Source organism: Callithrix jacchus, chromosome 15 (assembly GCF_049354715.1).
Source record: "Callithrix jacchus isolate 240 chromosome 15, calJac240_pri, whole genome shotgun sequence".
NCBI classification, from domain to species: Eukaryota; Metazoa; Chordata; class Mammalia; order Primates; family Cebidae; genus Callithrix; species Callithrix jacchus.
In genome coordinates, this window is record NC_133516.1 from 33,318,926 (window position 1) to 33,337,936 (window position 19,011).

Genomic DNA, 19,011 nt, shown 5'->3' on the forward strand with positions numbered 1-19,011 from the left:
TGGTTGTAAGTGTCCAGCTGGGCTCCAGGGTTCCAAGAGAATTGATTCTGGTTTTTATTCCAGTTTGCTGTTTGTTTGTTTTCTTTTCAGGGGAGGGACCAACTCCCTCCTAGAGCTTCCTGTTCTGCCATTATGTGTCACTTCACTCTTATTAGGTTTTGAGAGTTCTTCATATATTCTGGACACAAGTCCTTTATCAGATATATAGATTTTCTTTTAGTTCATGTCTCATGTTTTCATTCTCGTTACAGTTTCATTCAAAGAGCAGAAGTTTAAATTTTGATGATGTCTAATTTTTTTTTTTGATACAGAGTCTTACTTTGTTACCCAGGCCTTAGTGCAATGGTACAATCTTGGTTCACTGCAACATCCACCTCCTGGGTTCAAGCAGTTCTCTTGCCTCAGCCTCCTGAGTAGCTGGTTTTACAGGCACCCACCACCATGCTTGGCTAATTTTCATATTTTTGGTAGAGGTGGGGTTTCACCATGTTGACCAGGCTGGTCTTGAACTCCTGAACTCAGGTGATCCACCCACCTTAACCTCCCAAAGTCCTGGGATTACTGGTGTGAGCCATCACACCCAGCTGATGATGTCTAATTTATCAGTTGGTTCTTTTATGGATTATGCTTTTGGTATCTTATCTGAGAAATCTTTGCCTAAACCTAGGGTCATGAAGATTTTCTCTCATAATGCCTTCTGGAAGTTTTATAGTTTTAGATTTACAGTTAGGTTGTGTTAGTCCATTCTTGTGTTGCTATAAAGAAATACCTCAGGCTGGGTAATTTATAAAGAAAAGAGGCTTAATTGGTTCACAGTTCTGCAGGCTGTACACCCGGCATAGTGCTGGCATCTGCTTCTGGTGAGGGCCTCAGGAAGCTTACAGGCATGGCAGAAGGCAATGGGAGAGCTAGTACATCACATGGCAAGAGCAGGAGTAAGGGGTGGGGGAGGTACCACATACTTTTAAACAAGCAGATTTTTCAAGAACTCACTCACTGTTGAGAGGGCAGCACCAAGATATTCATGAAACATCTGCCTGCATGACCCAAACACCTCCTACCAGACCTCACCTTTAACATTGGGCAATAATTTCAATATGGGATTTGGCGGGAACAGACATCCAAACTATCTCATCTATTATCCATTTTTAGTTTTCTTTTTAATATGGTACAGGGCATGGATTCAAGTACTTTTTTTTTTAATATGGATATCCATTTGTTCCCACACCATTTGTTGAATTGGCATTCCTTTCCCCACTGCATTGTTTTTGCATCTATGTTAAAAATCAACTGTCTTTATATGCCTGGGTTTATTTTTGGACTTTTAATTCTCTTCCATTCTTGTTAGTCTGCATTTACCATACATTAGTCTTCAGTACCACACTATTTTGATTATTGTAGCTTTGTAATAATTCCTTTTTTTTTTTTTGAGACGGAGTTTCACTCTTGTTACCCAGGCTGGAGTGCAATGGCGTGATCTCGGCTCACCGCAACCTCTGCCTCCTGGGTTCATGCAATTCTCCTGCCTCAGCCTCCCGAGTAGCTGGGACTACAGGTGCACGCCACCATGCCCAGCTAATTTTTGTATTTTTAGTAGAGACGGGGTTTCACCATGTTGACCAGGATGGTCTCGATCTCTTGACCTTGTGATCCACCTGCCTTGGCCTCCCAAAGTGCTGTGATTATAGGCATGAGCCACCGCTCCCAGCCTATAATAATTCTTAAAATCAGGTAGTGTTAGCTTGAACTTTTTCTTTTCTTTTCAGTGTTGTCTTGGCTATTCTAAGTCCTTTGCATTTCCATATGAATTCTAAAATCAATTTGTCTATGTCTATAATTGGGATTTTGATTGGGGTTGAATTAAATCTGTTAATTAATTTGGAGAGAATTGTCATCTTAACAGTATGGAGTCTTTTGACCAATGAACAAGGCATATCCATTTATTTAATTATTTTCAGAAATATTTAGTTCTCAGTATACAGATGTTTCATTTATTTTGACATTTACCACTAAGTATTTCATAGGTTTTATGTTAGTTTAAATGGCATTTTTCTGGCTAGGTGTGGTGGCTCATGTTTATAATCCCAGCATTTTGGGAGGCCAAGGTGGGCGGATCACCTGAGGTCAGGAGTTCAAGACCAGCCTGACCAACATAGAGAAACCCCATCTCTACTAAAATTACAAAAATTACCAGCATTGTGACACATGCCTGTAATCCCAGCTAGTCAGGAGGCGGAGGCAGGAGAATCACGTGAACCTTGGAGGCAGAGTTTGCAGTGAGCCAAGATTGTGTCACTGAACTCTAGCCTGGGCAATAGAGCAAGCAAGAGTCTGTCTCAAAAAAAAGGGTATTGTTTTTAAACACATTTTGTTTTCTACTAGTGTATGGAAATGTGGCTGATTTTTGCTTAGTGATCTTGTATGACATTGCTAAACTCTGTTATTCTAGTAACTGTTTTGGTAGATTCCATTTGATTTTCAAATTAGAAAATCATGTTATCGGCCGGGCGCGGTGGCTCAAGCCTGTAATCCCAGCATTTTGGGAGGCTGAGGCGGGTGGATCACAAGGTCAAGAGATCGAGACCATCCTGGTCAACATGGTGAAACCCCGTCTCTACTAAAAAATATACAAAAAATTAGCTGGGCATGGTGGCGCATGCCTGTAATCCCAGCTACTCAGGAGGCTGAGGCAGGAGAATTGCGTGAACCCAGGAGGCGGAGGTTGCCATGAGCCGAGATATCGCCATTGCACTCCAGCCTGGGTAGCAAGCATGAAACTCCATCTCAAAAAAAAAAAAAAAGAAAAAAAGAAAAAGAAAATCATGTTATCTGCAAGTAGAGTTCAGCTCTTTTCAATTTGTATGCCATTTATTTTTATTTTTTTTCTGCCTGCCTGACTGCCCTGTCTACAACCTTCAGTACAGTTTTGAAAGTGATGTGAGTAGACATTCTTTATTGTTTCTGATCTTTTTTTTTAGAGATGGGGTCTTGCTATGTTGCCCATGCTGATCTTGAATTCCTTGCCTCAAGCGATCCTTCCGCCTCAGCCTCCCAAGGTGCTGGGATTGCAGGTGTGAGCCAGTGTGCTTGGCCCTATTGTTTGTGATCTTAGAGGGAAAGGATTCTGTCTTGTAAAGTTGATTTCTTAAACTAGTGAGTTCCTACAGTGAATATAAGTAAACACTGGGTGGGGAAAGACAAGGAACTGTGTAGGATGCCAGAGTTGTGGGTGTTCTCTCTAGAGAGCAAAGACAGATTTGGTCACAGCTGGGGAAGCAATGAATAGTCAGTTAAAAGTATGGAAAAAAGAGCTCTAAAGTGCCTGTTGTTGGTAATGTTTGCCCGCTCTTCAAGGAAGAAGGAAATGAATTTCTTGAAACTAAATACAATCTCTGAAAAACAGTGCTTTATGGTGGGACAAGTTGGTACTTTTAGGATTTGCATGGCTTGGATGTAACATTTTCTCCAAACTCTATTCCCCTCTTCATCGTGGTTTCTTACCAAACTACCTTATGTTGCACTATAGTATACTGTGCTACCAGTAGTAGGTTACATTGAATAGAGGACATCAGCATCTTGGATTCTGGAAAAGAATGTTCTTCACTGAAAATTTAATTACTTAGTAGGCTGATTTACATACTGAGTTATTTCTTAGAATTGATTCTTAGTGAGTATTGCGGTGACTTTTATGGGTCAGATGAACTCTGTTTGAAATGCCTTCTTATTTATCGTAACAAATAATGCTGTCTTTTAGACCTGTTAGAAAATTGCCATCTAGATTTCTCCTGATGATACTTCCTGCCTGCCTTCCTTCTTTCCTCTCTCCCCCAAAATTAAGATTTGATTGGATAGTGTGTGTGGCATGCCTAGGAAAGTGCTTGAGATAAGAGCAGGCATTCATCAATTAGTTTCTTTCTATCAGCACTTACCTCCTCTTTATAGTTTTTCTAGGTATACCTTTAACTTGTCTTTCTGTGTTTCAAATAGTTAATCAAAACTTTGTTTTGCTTCTGTATCCTGGTACAAATTTAGCATTTAATGTTTACATAGCTGTAGGTGAAACATGCTTTTTGTCACTATGTTCTGTTGCAAGTACATTTGTAGTGTATAGTATGGCATGGGAGAATGGGAACTTGGGAAGTAAGGATTAAGTTTCAGGCAAATGGGGAGGAAAAGAAGTAAAAGAAAATAAGTAAGAGGAAGTAAAAGCAGTAAATGATTTTCTTCTCTACCTTATCATATAAAATAGCTTCAGATAATGAGCTTATTCGTTTGGTTTAAGGCTGAGGTGGCTTAGTAAGGATAGATATTTTTATGAGTCAATCCACAGTCAACATCCTTCCCAAACTTGCTTTTATACCTATTTTTTAAAATCCTGTTAGTGGACATCACCTTTCACTGCCTCTTTGGATTAAGCATGTCTCACAGAAAAATTCCATCATAGAGACTTCTTATCAGCTATTTGTATTCTGAAAAGAAAGGTAGGAAAGACTATCTAGATGCAAATGACAGTTAATTTGGTGTATTTACTCTCTAATAATTTGTCAGATAAAAAAGTCTTGGGCCATTTATGTAAATGTCATTTCAGATACTGTAAGATAGTGTTTAACTGACAGTATTTTCTTTAGGGTGTAGCCTAACTCCTTAGTTAATTTTCTGTCTTTCATTACTATTCTCAAATTCATTATATATTCTGCCTTTGCCCAGTTCCCTAGTGTCCCTTAAAGCAGGGTTGTCCAACCCTTGGGCCGCTGACTACCAGTCTTTGGCCTGTTAGGAACTGGGCCTCACTGTGGGAGGTTAGCAGCGATCAAGCCAGTGCGACCACCTGAGCTCCACCTCCTTTCAGATCAGCAGGGGCAATAGATTCTCACAGGAATGCAAACCCTATTGTGAATTGTGTATGTGAGGGATCTAGATTGTGTGCTCCTTATGAGAATCTAACTAATGCCTGATGATGTGAGGCAGGACAATTTCATCCCCAGAACATCATCCCCAATCTGGCTCCAGGACCATGGAAAATTGTCTTCCATGAAATTGGTGCCTGGTGCCAAAAAGGTTAGGAACCTCTGCCTTAAAGAGTTTATAGTCTGCTTTTGATTTTGCATTGCAGTGCTTCACTTGCTTTGCATGAGGTAGTGCTAAAATAATAGTTAATTATCAGTTGGGAAAAAAGTGTGGATTGCTTTGGCATTATTCATGGCCAGTTTTGAATGCTTTAAGCTAGATTTTCTCTGCTGTCCATTTGCTCCCAGGGTGTGTTACTCGACTATCCAGCTGGTGTGTGCTCTAGAATGTAAATTAATTTCATAATTGGCCCAAGCAAAACATAATTAAGAAGACAGATATGCTCTAAGAGATTATCTTGCCAAACCCAAACAAATTTTTTTTTGGGTGAGCCATATTTTTTTTTTCTTTTTCATTTGTATGGATAATATAGAAGTAACTTACTAAAATAGCTTCTCATTTAATGTAATAATTGTAATAATGCAATAATGCTTCAAATGCAAACAATTTTGATATTTTTTTAACCTAGGAATAAAAAAAGGGCATAAGTATGTATAGGACTGATATTTTTGTGGGTATCTAAAGCAGTATTAGGTGATAATAGGTCTACTTGTTGGATTAAAACTACTTTTTCTATGTCCTTCAACCCCGTGACATAAAAAGAATAGACTTTTTTTATTTTTAACTCTAAGTTCTGGGATACATGTGCTGAATGTGCAAATTTGTTGCACAGGTATACACGTGCCATGGTGGTGTGCTGCACCTATCAACCTGTCATCTAGGTTTTAAGCCCCACATGCATTAGATATTTGTCCTAATGCTCTCCCTCCCCTTCCCCCCATCTCCCCGACAGGCTCCTGTGTGTGATGTTCCCCTCCCTGTATCCACGTATTCACATTGAAGAACAGACTTTTTATAAGCAGTTGTAATGCAGTGAATGCGTAGGTATTACAGCTTTTGTGAGTGTTAACTGAAATTCATAGTAATCTTTCCATATTGATCTTATTATGGTACCACGAAATAGCACCAGCTAATTACATGTATTATAGCATGTATATAGCTTATGTTTTGATAGTTTGAAGTAAACCCCATGTATTATTCCATTCTCATACTGCTATAAAGATATTACCTGAGACTAGGTAATTTATAAAGGAGAGGAGTTTTAAAGACGCATAATTCCACGTAGCTGGGGAGACCTCAGGAAACTTAGAGTCATGGTAGAAGGCAAAGGAGAAGCAAGCTTGGACCTTCTCACCTGGTGGCAGGAGAGAAGATCGCACCACTTCAGTCCAGCCTGGCAATGGAGCGAGACTCTGTCTCAAAAAAAAAGAAAAGAAAAAAGAAAAATTACTTTCATTTAGTGTGATAATCTACAACACTATAAATTCCTCTCTCCCATACTTTGTGCTACTTTTGTTACAAATTTTACTTTTCAAAATACTATAAATTATGACATTGGTACTATTTTTGCTTTAGACTGGGAGTTTGCAAATATTTTCTCTAAAAGACTAAATAGTAAGTACTTTATACTTCATGGGTCATGAGGAAAATTTGAGGATATTACATAGGTACTTAGATAACAGTAGAGGAGAAAAAACCTACACATTTTTATTGATGAAATTCAAAATATAATAGTTGAATATGATGTTTTATAATACATGTCTACTAATGAGAAGAATAGAATCTTTTTTGAATAACATTTTAGTTACTTCGTGTTCACTGTTCCCTGTGATAAAAATAATTTATAAATTTTCATCTGTCAGTGCTGATCTTTAATGAGATTTTATGTATTTTATCTGTAGAAATACCTTTTCATGTAAATAGATATTGCCAAATGCTGGCGTCACTCCAAAGGTGAATTTTTTTTTTTTTTTTGAGACATGGTCTTGCTTTGTTGCCCAGGCTGGAGTGTAGGGCCGTGATCATGGCTCACTGCAGTCTGAAGTTTCTGGGTTCAAGTGATTCTTCCAGTTTGGCCTCCCAAGTTGCTGGGACTATGCATGTGCCACCACACCTGGATAATTTAAAAAAAAATTTTAGTTTAATTTTTAGAGACAGGGTCTCACTATGCTGCCTAAGCTGGTCTCAAAATTCTGGGTTCAGATGGTCCTTCTGTCTTAGCCTTCCAAATTGCTGGGATTATAGGCGTGAGCCACCATGTCTCGCCCATAGGCAAATATTTTAATTTGAGAATATTTGTCACTTAGAAGGCATTTACGGGAATCTATTCAAGTCTTTTCTTGTTATTTGCCACTTAACATATTATTACCTTGCAGATTAAAGTACTTCCAATGATGGTTAGGTGGCAGCTCATCAGTTGTACTGTTAAATGGATTGTGAAATACATATATTTCCTTTGAAGTTGCAGCATTTTCCTTGGCAGTTGCATGAAGTTTAAAAAATGCTGCAGGCCGGCACTTTGGGAGGTCAAGGAGGATGGATCACCTGAGGTCAGGAGTTTGAGACCATCCTGGCCAACATGGTGAAACCCTGTCTCTACTAAAAATACAAAAATTAGCCAGTCTTTGGTGGCATGTACGTGTAGTTCCAGCTACGTGGGATGCTGAGGCAGGAGAATTGCTTGAACCTGGGAGGTGGAGGTTACAGTAAACCGAGATCCTGCCATTGCACTCCAGCCTGGGCAACAGAGTGAGACTCTGTCTCAAAAGAAAAAAAAGAAAGAAAGAAATGCTGCAGGAGGAACAGAAAACCAAATAGTGTATGTTTTCACTTATAAGTAGGAACTAAGCATTGAACATACAGGGACATAAATAGAGGAACAATAGACACTGTGGACTACTAGAAGGTGGAGGGAGTGGGATGGGTAAAAAAACTACTTACCAGCTACTATGCTAACAATCAGTTGATGGGATTTGTACTCAAAACCCAGCATCATGCAATATTCTCATTTAACAAATCTGCACATGTACTCCTTGCATCTAAAAAGTTGAAATAAATAAGAAAACTTTTTAATTGAAAAAAAAAGTTGCAGGAGTTGTACTTTGAACACAAAAACATATTTGCTGCAAATCTGAATGAGAATGGAGAGACTGCTTTTTGTTTTAACAACTTTTTTTTTTTTAATGGAGTTTTGCTCTTGTCGCCCAGGCTTGGGTGCAATGGTGTGATCTTAGCTTACTGCAACCTCTGCCTCCTGGGTTCAAATGATTCTTCTGCCTCAGCCTCCCAAGTAGCTGGGATTACAGGTGTGCGCCACCATGCCTGGCCAATTTTGTATTTTTAGTAGAGATAGGGTTTTACCATGTTTGCCACGCTGGTCTTGAACTCCTGACCTCAGGTAATCCACCTGCCTCAGCCTTCCATAGTGCTAGGATTAGAGGTGTGAGCCACCACTCCCTGCTTCTTTTTACTTTTGACAGCATGGGAAGTGAGTAAAGCAGCTTGGTATTACTTGTGATTCAGGTTGTTGTCGAAGTGACTTTATAGCAGTTATGAGTTTCACAAATAAGTGTGTTTTTTAAGTTGCATTCATTAAAAAATATCAAAATTGCAGCAAAAGCTAGTTTCCAAAACCATTTATTATTTGATAATAGTGGTTGAGGGCAGTTCTCATTCAGAAAAATTTGAGTTTAACCTTCTAAGTTCAAAAAATTGCAAAAACATGACCACTGCTAAGCCATCTTACTGTGTACTTGAGCAAGTCAGTATATTTAGTTTGTATTTTTCACAGAGGTTCACGGAAGTGAAGATTTTTAAGTCCACGAGAGTGATTGAAGTTCATTATTGACTAATGGTTGTAGAGTCAAATAATTTTTTAGAGTACTTCTTGATGAATAACACCATAGGTTTTAAACATCTTGCATTTTTATAAGCTTTGTAAATTCATCCAACTCAACCTTTTTCTGTTCCATGTATAGTTTCACCTGTGTTAGTTGTAACACCTCAGCAGATACCACTTCAGGTTATAATGAATTAGTGTCTCAACGTGTTTAGTCACTTTGGACTTGCAAGTGACTCCTTGAATATAAGTGAACAGTATCAGTAATATCTGTTGATGTAAAAGAGAACCTCTTGAGTTACTTTGCCTTTTGATAAAATATACAGTACATTGGTTTTTAGTATATTCAGAAGGTTGTACAACCATCATCATCTAATTTCAGAACATTTTCATCACCCAGGAAAGAAACTCTGTGCCCAGTAGCAATCAATTCTTATTCCCTTCTCTAGAAAATAGATTAGTGAATCCATTTTCTGTGTCCATGTATTTGCCTGTACTGGACATTTCATATAAATGGAATCATATAATATATAACCTTTTGTGTATGGCTTCTTTTACTTAGCATAGGATTTCAAGGTGCATCTGTGTTGTAGCATGTATCAGCATTTTATTAGTTTTCTAGACTAATAGTTTTCTTCTGTATAGAGAAGAATTCCGCTGAGGGGCAGAAGTAGGTTTAAGGCCGAGGGAGAGACCAAGGCAAATTTTAGAACAGTAGTGAGAGTTTATTAAAAAGTTTTAGAGCAGGAGTAAAGGAAGCAACAGTATACTTGGAAGAGGGCCAGGTGGGTTAGTTGAGAGATCCAGATGCCCTGTTTAGCCTTGGACTTGAGGTGTTATTTACTGGTATCATTCTGGAGTTTCTTTTTCTCTTCCCTTGATTTTTTCCACTGGGGTGGCTGTCTGCATGTACAGTGGCCTGCCAGCACTTGGGAGGGGCCGCATGCACAGTGTGTTTATGGAAGTTGTACACATGCTAATTTGGGGGCATCTCCCCCTTACCAGTAGAGTGTTTCCAGAGGAAGGTCATATACTAGTTAAACTCTGCCATTTTGCCTCATAATGTGCATGCTTGAGACTGCTTGTCCAATTCCTGTGATCTCATTGGGAAACTGCTGATCACCATCTTCCAGGTGTCTTCTGTGGTTGCCTGACATTCCAGAGGAGAGAATGGGAGGGGTTCTTCTGCCCTGCTTATGTCTGTCTGCCTACTCTAACAGATACATCACATTTTTTTTTTTGAGATGGAGTTTTGCTCTTGTTGCCCAGGCTGGAGTGCAATGGCGTGATCTCAGCTCACTGCAACCTTCGCCTCCTGGGTTCAACTGATTCTCCTGCCTCAGGCTCCCAAGTAGCTGGGATTACAGGCATGTCCCACTATGCCTGGCTAATTTTATGTTTTTAGTAGAGATGGGGTTTCTCCATGTTAGGCTGGTCTTGAACTCCCGATCTCAGGTGATCCACATGCCTCGGCCTCCCAAAGTGCTGGGATTACAAGCGTGAGCCACCATACCTGACTGATACATCACATTTTGTTTATCAAAACATACATTTTTTTTTTTTTTGCAAAACACACATTGAACATGTGTATGCAGGTTTTTATAAGAGCATATGTTTTTAGTTCTCTTTAGCATGTACTTAGAAGTGGAAATGCTAGATCATATAGTAATTATATGCTTTTGAGGAATGAACAAGCTATTTTTCACAGGAGCTGCACCATTTTGCCTTTTCACCAACAATGTATCCTCACTTACACTTTTGTTGTCAGTCTTTTTGATTCTAGCAGATGCAGACTGATATCTTGTGGTTTTGATTAGCATTTCACTAATGACTAATGATGTGGAGCATTTTTTCAGGTTCCTATTGGCCATTTGTATATCTTCTTTGGGAGAAATATCTATTCAGATCCTTTGCCTATTTAAAAATTGTGTTTTTTTTTCTTTTCTTTTTTTTTGAGACAGGATCTCAGTCTGTTGCCCAGGCTGGATCATGGCTCACTACAGCCTCACCCTCCCAGGCTCAAGGAATCCTCCCGTCTCAGCCTTCTGAGTAGCTGGGACTACAGGTACACGCTACCACACCTGGCTAATTTTTCGTAGAGACAGGGTTTTGCCATATTTCCCTGGCTGATCTTGAACTCTTGGGCTTAAGCAATCCATCTGTCTTGGGTTCCTAAAGTGTTGGGATTACAGGCGTGAGCCATTGTTCCCAGATTGTCTTTTTTTTTTTTTTTTTTTTTTTGAGACTGAGTCTTGCTCTCTTACCCAGGCTGGAGTGCAGTGACATGATCTCAGCTCACTGTGGCCTCTGTCTCCTGGGTTCAAGTGATTCTCCTGCCTCAGCTTCCCAAGTAGCTGGGATTACAGGTATGTACCACTATGCCTGGCTAATTTTTGGTAGAGGTGGGATTTCACCATGTTGGTGAGGCTGGTCTTGAACTCCTAGCCTCAAGTGATCCACCTGCCTCAGCCTCCCAAAGTGCTGGGTTTACAGGCATGAACCACCATGCCCAGCCCAGATTGTCTTTTTATTGTTTTGTTGCAAAAGTTCTTTATATAGTCTAGAATCAAGTCCCTTATAAGATATGTAATAGAGAAGTATTTTCTCCATTTTGTAGGTTTCCTTTTTACTTTCTTGCGGGTCTCTATAAGCACAAAAGTTTTGAATTTTGATGAAGTTTAATTTTCTATTTTATTGCTTATGTTCTTGGTTTCACATTTAAGAAACCATTGACAAATTCAAGGCTATAAATATTTACTTTTAAAAATTCTGTAGTTTAGCTCTTGTATTTAGGTTTAAACTTTTTGAGATGATTATTTGTGTATGGTGTGAAGAATCCAAGTTCATACTTTACCTATGGATATCTATTGAAAAGATGATTCTTTACCCCATTGAATTGTCTTGACACCTTTATTGAAAATTAATTGGACATAAATTTGAAGATTATCTTCCTTACCTAGAGTCTTAGTTCTTTTCCATTGACATTTGTCTATCCTTATGCCATTACCACAGTATCTTCACAGTTGTAGCTTTATTGTATAAGTGTTAAAATTGGAAAGTGTGGATTATTTATATTTTGTCCTCATTTTCAAGATTGTTTTTGGATATTCTGGATCTCTGGAGATAGATCCAGAATATCCAAAATATAACCACATTTTTTTATTGTGGTTATATATTACCACAGTAAAAAGAAGATATATAATTAAATTTGCAATTTTAGCCATTTGAAAGTGTATAGTTCTGTCTACAGCCATATCATCCTGAACATGCCTGATTTCGTCTGAAAGTGTATAGTTCTGCAGCATCAAGTACATATACACTGTTGTGTAATAACCATCTCCACCATATATATCTAGAACTTTTCATCTTCCTCAACTTGAGCTCTATACTCATTAAACACTGACTCTTCATTCCATGCTTTCCCAGCTCCTGGCAACCAAAATTCTCCTTTTTTCTTTATGAATTTGAGTACTCTAGGAACATTATATTACAGATACTCCTCCTCTTATGATGAGGGTACATCCAAAAAGCTGGTTGTAAAATCGTTAAATTGAACCATCATAAGTTGAGGATCGTTTATACTGGAATCATACAAAATTTTTCTTTTGTGACTAACTTATTTTACTTAGTGTAGTACCTTCAAGGTTTATCCATGTTGTAGCATGTCAACACTTTGTTACTTTGTAAGGCTGAATAATATTCCATTGTAGGGACATACCATATTTTATCTGTTAATCTGTCGGTGGACACTTGGATTACTTTCACTTTTTGGCTATTGTGTATAATCGTGCTATGAACATGGGTATACAAATATCTGTCCTTGTCCCTGTTTTTGGATATATACTTAGAAGTGAATGCCTGGATCATATAATTCTGTTTAATATCAAATTAAAATTAAATTTGTTAAATCAAATTAGATATTTAATTCACTAAATTAAATACTTAGTTTAAATTCTTTTTAAATTAAAATAACTATATTTAATTATTCTGTGTAATATTTTCAGGAATTGATACACTGTTTTCCACAGCAGCCACACCATTTTACATCCCCACTAGCAATGCAAAAAGGTTCTGATTTTTCCACATCGTGGTTAACATTTGTTCTTTTTTATTTTTTGGTAATAGCCATCCAGATGGGTGTGAAGTGGCATCTCATTTGTGCTTTGATTTGGATTTCCCTAATGATTAGTGATGTTGAACATCTTTATATGTGCCTGTTGAGCATCTGTATATCTTCTTTGCAAAAATGCCTACTCAAGTCTTTTTCCCATTTTTAAGAATCAGTTTGGGTTGGGTGTATTGACCCACACCAAATCCCAGCAGTTTGGAAAACCAAGGCAGGATTGCTGGAGCCCAGGAGTTCAAGACCAGCCTGGGTGACAAGTGAGACCCCGTCTGTATAAAAAAATGGAAAAAATTAGCTGGGCATGGTGGCACATGCTGTAGTTCCAACTATAGGGAGGCTTTGGAGGCTGAGGTGAGAGTATTGCTTGAGCCCAGGAGTTCAAGGCTACAATAAGCTATCATCTTGCCGCTGCACTCCAGCTTGGGTAACTGAGTGAGATATTGTCTCAAAAAAAAAAAAAAAAATCAGTTTGTTTATTGCTGATATGTAGGAGTTCTTTATCCTCTCAGTTAATTCCTTATCAGATATATGATTTAAAAATATTTTTTCCCATTCTATGGATTGTTGTTGATGTATCCTTTGTTGCATAAAAGTTTTTAATTTTGATGAAGGCAAACTCTTTTTTTTCTCCCTGCACTTTTGGTCATGAAGAAATCATATCCAAACCCAGTATGATGAAGCTTTTCCCTTAGGTTTTCTTCTAAGAATTTTACAGTTTTAGCTTTTACTTTTAAGTCTTTGAGCCATTTTTAGTTTATTTTTGTATATGATGTGAGATAAGGGTCCATCCAACTTTGTTCTTTTGCATGTGGTATCCAGTTTTCCACCACCTCTGGTTGAAAAGACTGTCAGTTCTTTGTTGAATGGTTCTGGCACACTTGTCCAAAATCAAGTGATCATTTATGTGAGGGTTTGTTTCTAAGATCACAACTGATTTTTATATGCAGATGGTTCTTGACTTATGATGGTTTGTTTTATGGTTTTTAGACTTTACTGTGGTGTGAAGGTGATCAAAATTCAGTAGAAATCTTACCTTAAGTACTCATACAACCATTCTCTTTTTTCACTTTCAGTACAATACTCAGTAAATTATATGAGACATTGAACATCATTTAAAATAGGCTTTGTGTTAGATGAGTTTGTGCAGCTGTAGGCTAATTGAAGTGTTCTGAGCATGTTTAAAATAGGCTAGGCTAAATTATGATGTTTGGTAGGTTAGATATTTTAAATGCATTTTCAACTAAAGATATTTTTAACTTACAATGGATTTATCAGAATGTAACCACATTGTTAGTTGAGGAGCATCTGTGCAGATTGTGTATTCTGCAGCCTTGCTAAACTCATTTTCTATCTCTAATAGTTTCATGTGAATTCCTTACTTAAACAAAAATATACACAAGATCTTGTCATCTTTAAATGGAAGTAGTTTTGTACCCCACTTCCTGATTCTGATCTTATAAAGCATTCAGTTTTTCTTTAGTAAGTGTGATGGTATGTATGGGTTGTGGAAGTTATCTTGTATTCCTAATATTCTGAGTTTTTTTTAATCATGAAAGGGTGTTAGATTTTGTCAAATGTTATTTCTGCATCCAGAATAAATCCCACTTCATCATGTGTAATCTTTATATGTTAAGAATTTTTTCCTTTGTAATATGTTTGTTTGGTTTTGACATGAGAGTAAGTAACATTGCCTTGGGAGTTAGTTGTTCCTTCCTTTTTTTATTTATTGAAAGTTTTTTTGAAGGATTAGTGTTGTTTTTTAAGCATTTGGTAAAGTTCACTAGGAGAGATGCTCCTTGAATTACAATGGGGTTGTATCTTAATATCTTAATAAATTCATCATAAATGGAAAATATCATAAGTTGAAAATCCATTTAATAATACCCTGATAAACCCATTGTAAAGTCAAAAAGTTGTAAGTTTAGATGCTTTTCAACTTATAACTGGGTTATATCTCAGTAAATCATTGTAAAGTTGAAAATTATATTTCTAACCATTGTTAAGTCAGGGACCATCTGTCTGGTCTTGGACCTATGAGCAGCATTGTGATTATTGCTTTAATCTCTTCATATTGGAGATAAATTCAGATTATTCTATTTATTTTTTCTTTTTCATTTATAATTTTTGAGATGGAGTCTCGTTCTGTTGCCCAGGTTGGAGTGCAGTGTTGTGATCTCCGCTCACTGCAAGCTCTGCCTCCTGGGTTCAAGCAGTTTCTACCGCCTCAGCCTCCTGAGTAGCTGGGATTGCAGGTGTGCATCACCACGCCTGGCTAATTTTTGTGTTTTTAGTAGAGACAGGGTTTTGCCATGTTGGCTGGGCTGCTCTCAAACTTCTGACCTCAGGTGATCCACCTGCATGGCCTCCCAAAGTGCTGGGATTATAGGCATTAGCCACCGCACCTGGCCTCTATTTCTTCTTGACTTAGTTTTGATCCTATGTTTCATTTTAGAAATTTGTATATTTAATCTAGTTTATCTAAAATTTTGGCACACAACTGTTCAAAGTATTTTTAAAATATTTTTAATTTTTTTAATGTTGGTAGTAATGTTTCCACTTTCATTCCTGATATTAGTAATTTAAGTCTTCTCTCTGTTTTTCTCAGTCAACCTGGTTAAAGGTCAATCGATTTATAACTAATCTAGAGATGGTTTAAAGTATACAAGAGGATGTGTATAGGTTATATACGAATACTACATCATTCTATATCACGGACTTGAACATCCATAGATTTTGGTATCTGTAGGAGATCCTGGAATCCATCTTCTGTGAACACTGAGGGATGAGTATTATGGAATCATGCTGTAAGTACTGTTCATAACCCTTTCTACTTAACATAGTATGAATGAAAAAATTTGAAGTTAATAAATATCTACACAATTTAAGAATTAGCAGCTCAGCATGATGACACATGCCTGTAGTCCAGCCCCTTGGGAGAGGCAGGAGGATCACTTGAGCCAAGGGTTTGTGACCAGCCTGGGGAACATGATGAGACCCTATCTCTTAAAAAAATTTTTTTTTAAATGTTGAAAAAGTATATCTTCTTCCTAATATGTTGTTTTTCAAAAGTCTTCATGGTAACATGGATAAATTATTAATTTTATATGGTTAACAATGGTACAAGTCTAAAGGAGTAATGTTAAAGGGCATATTTGTTTTGATTTGTTTTTAGTGGAGATGGGATTTCACCATAATGGCCAGACTGATTTCGAATGCCTGACCTCAAGTGATCTGCCTGCTTCAGCCTCCCAAAGTTCTAGGATTATGGGTGTGAGTCACTGCGCCTGACCAAAGGCATATTTGTTTTGAAGCTGCTGCTTTCTTAGATGTTTTTTTTTTTTTTGAGACAGTCTTGCTTTGTTGCCTAGGCTGGAGTGTAGTGGTGCAATTTTGGCTCACTGCAAACTCTGCCTCTTGGGTTCAAGCGATTCTTTTGCCTCAGCCTCCTGAGTAGCTGGGATCAAGGGCACATACCACCATACTCAGCTAATTTTTTTGAATGTTTAGTAGAGACACGGTTTCACCATGTTGGCCAGACTGGTTTTGAACTCCTGACCTCAAGTGATCTGCCCATCTCAGCTTCTCAAAGTGCTGGGATTACAGACATGAACTACTGCGCCCTGCCTTTTTTTAGAATTTATCAAGTACCTGACAGACACAGTGGGGAACAGAGCCAAACAATCTATTAACTAATAGGTTTAGTCTTAATGATATGCCTGAAAATAAAGTATAGGCCTGAAAATGGATCCATGATTACAGGGAGAAAGCTCTCCTCTCTTTTAGGCTTCCTGCTTTTCTAGCAGGTATAATTTATTTTTCTTTCTTCCTCTTTTTATATTAATTTAAAAAATTGAATTTATTTTTAAAGTTTTATTTTTAATTGACACCTAATATGCATATTTATGGGGTATAGTGTGATGTTTTGATACATGTACACATTGTGCAATAATCAAATCAGGGCAGTTAGGTTTTCCATCACCTCAAGCACTTGTCATTTCTTCCTGGTGAGAATATTCAAAATCCTCTCTTCTAGCTATTTTGAAATATACAATACATCATTGTTAAGTAAGGATGTTGAATATTGGCCCCCACTCTCTTCTGGCTTGTAGAGTTTCTGCTGAGAGATCTGCTGTAAGTCTGATAGGCTTGCCTTTGTGGGTAATCTGACCTTTCTCTCTGGCTGCCCTTAGTATTTTCTCCTTCGTTTCAACCCTCGTGAATCTAACGATTATGTGCCTTGGGGTTGCTCTTCTTGAGGAATATCTTTGTGGTGTTCTCTGTATTACCTGGGGTTGAATTTTGACCTGCTTTGCTAGTTTAGGAAAATTTTCCTGAATAATATCCTGAAGGGTATTTTCCAGCTTGGATTCATTCTCTCTGTCGCATTCAGGTACACCTATCAAACGTAAATTTGGTGTTTTCACATAGTCCCACATTTCTTGGAGACTTTGCTCATTCCTTTTTATCCTTTTTTCTCTAATCTTTTCTTCACGTTTTATTTCATTAAGTTGGACTTTGACCTCTGATATCCCTTCTTCTGCTTGAACAATTTGAGTGTTTAAACCTATGCATACTTCTCGGAGTTCCTGTATTGTATTCTTTAGTTCCATTAATTCACCCATACTCTGCTCTAAGTTGTCTATTCTCAATAGGATTTCATCAAACCTTTTTTCAAAGTTCCTAGTTTCTTTACGTTGGGCTACAACATGGTCTTTTAACTCACTGAAGTTTCTTATTATCCATTCCTTGAAGAGTGATTCTGTCATTCGGATGCGCTCGTTCTCCATCAAGCCTTGTTCCATTGTTGATGTGGAACTGTGATCATCTTTAGAGGGAGAGGCTTTCTGATTTTGAGTATTCTCAGCTTTTTTACACTGGTTTCTTCCCATCATTGTAAATTTATCCTCCTGTCTCTTTTAAATTACCAACTTTCAGATTAGGTCTCTTGAGTGGACATCCAGGTTGTTAGTTCCCAGGGCCAGAGCAGCGGTCTTAAAACTGATGGTGCTTTTCTGCCCAGGATTCTCCTGTCGGGCTTCCTTCTTGTGTCGGTAGTAGGCGACTCTGCCTTCCTGGGGCTCCAAACCTCGGTCAGAAGGGAAACCGGTCCTGTTTACTCTGCGCCGAGCGCTCCCGTGCTGAGGTGCCGTCACAGGCGCTGCCAGGCTCTGGTGTCCTGCTGGGGACCCGGGCCGGTCCTCCGAACCTGTTTACTTTGCTCCGAGAGCTGCCGCGCCAAGGTGCCGGAGGAACCGCTGCACCGGCCATGAGAGTCACGCTGGCCACCCGTGTGTTTCCTCCACTGGGGGATCTCCTGCTCCGTGAGCGACCAGAATTTGTCTGAAAGTGTGGCCTCGTCTAGTTCTCCGCGCCTTCCCTGAGAGCTGCAATCCCGGGATGTTATCGATCGGCCATCTTGGATCCACATCAGTTATATTTTTTAAGTTTTGGAAAAACCCCCATACCATTGTCCTGAATGGCTGTACTGATTTACGTTTCCACCAGCAATGTATGAGAATTTCCTTTCTCTTTACATTCTCATCTGCATTTTTTTTTGTCTTTTTGATAGTTGCCATCTGAACTGGAATTGAGTTGATAACTCATTGTGGTTTTAATTTACATTTTTCTGATGATTAATGATGTCGAGCTTTTCTTCATATACCTGTTCATCATTGGTACATCTTCTTTTGGGAAATATTTAGTATGTTTTTAATTGGAGTATTTGTTTTTTTTTGCTATTGAGTTCCTTATATTCTGTATATTAACATCCCTTGTCTGATGCATAGTTTGCAAATATTTTCTCCCATTCTTTAGATTTTTGTTGTTTTCTTTGTTGTTCAGAACCTTTTTAGTTTAATGTAATTCTTTCCATTAAACATTTTTTGGCCTGTGCTTTTGCCAGACTAATGTTATAAATTGTTTCTCCTATGGTCTTTAGTAGTAGCTTTCAATAATATTCAATATCCCTTCATGGTAAAAACCCTGAACATGTTAGATGTATTAATAGAAGGAACATACTTCAGTACAATTAAGTCAGTATATGACAAACCCATGGCTAACATCATATGGGGAAAAGTTAAAAGCTTTTCCTTTACAATATGGACCAAGATGAATATGCCCACTTTAACCACTCCTGTTC

General features: G+C 38.1%; 1 protein-coding gene across 34 annotated transcripts in view; it reads left to right on the forward strand.

Annotated features, from left to right (window-relative positions):
• The window catches only part of DOCK3 (dedicator of cytokinesis 3), a 718,052-nt gene that overhangs the window by 75,675 nt on the left and 623,366 nt on the right, over positions 1 to 19,011 (forward strand). For 2 of the 34 annotated variants that reach the window (XM_078351017.1, XM_078351018.1), the window contains exon 1: positions 16,050 to 16,140. The exons of the other annotated variants lie outside the window; for them this stretch is intronic. In XM_078351017.1, the coding sequence (XP_078207143.1) occupies positions 16,050 to 16,140 (91 nt within the window). Of the gene's footprint in view, positions 1 to 16,049; positions 16,141 to 19,011 lie in introns of those variants that run through there. 34 annotated transcript variants of the gene reach the window in all.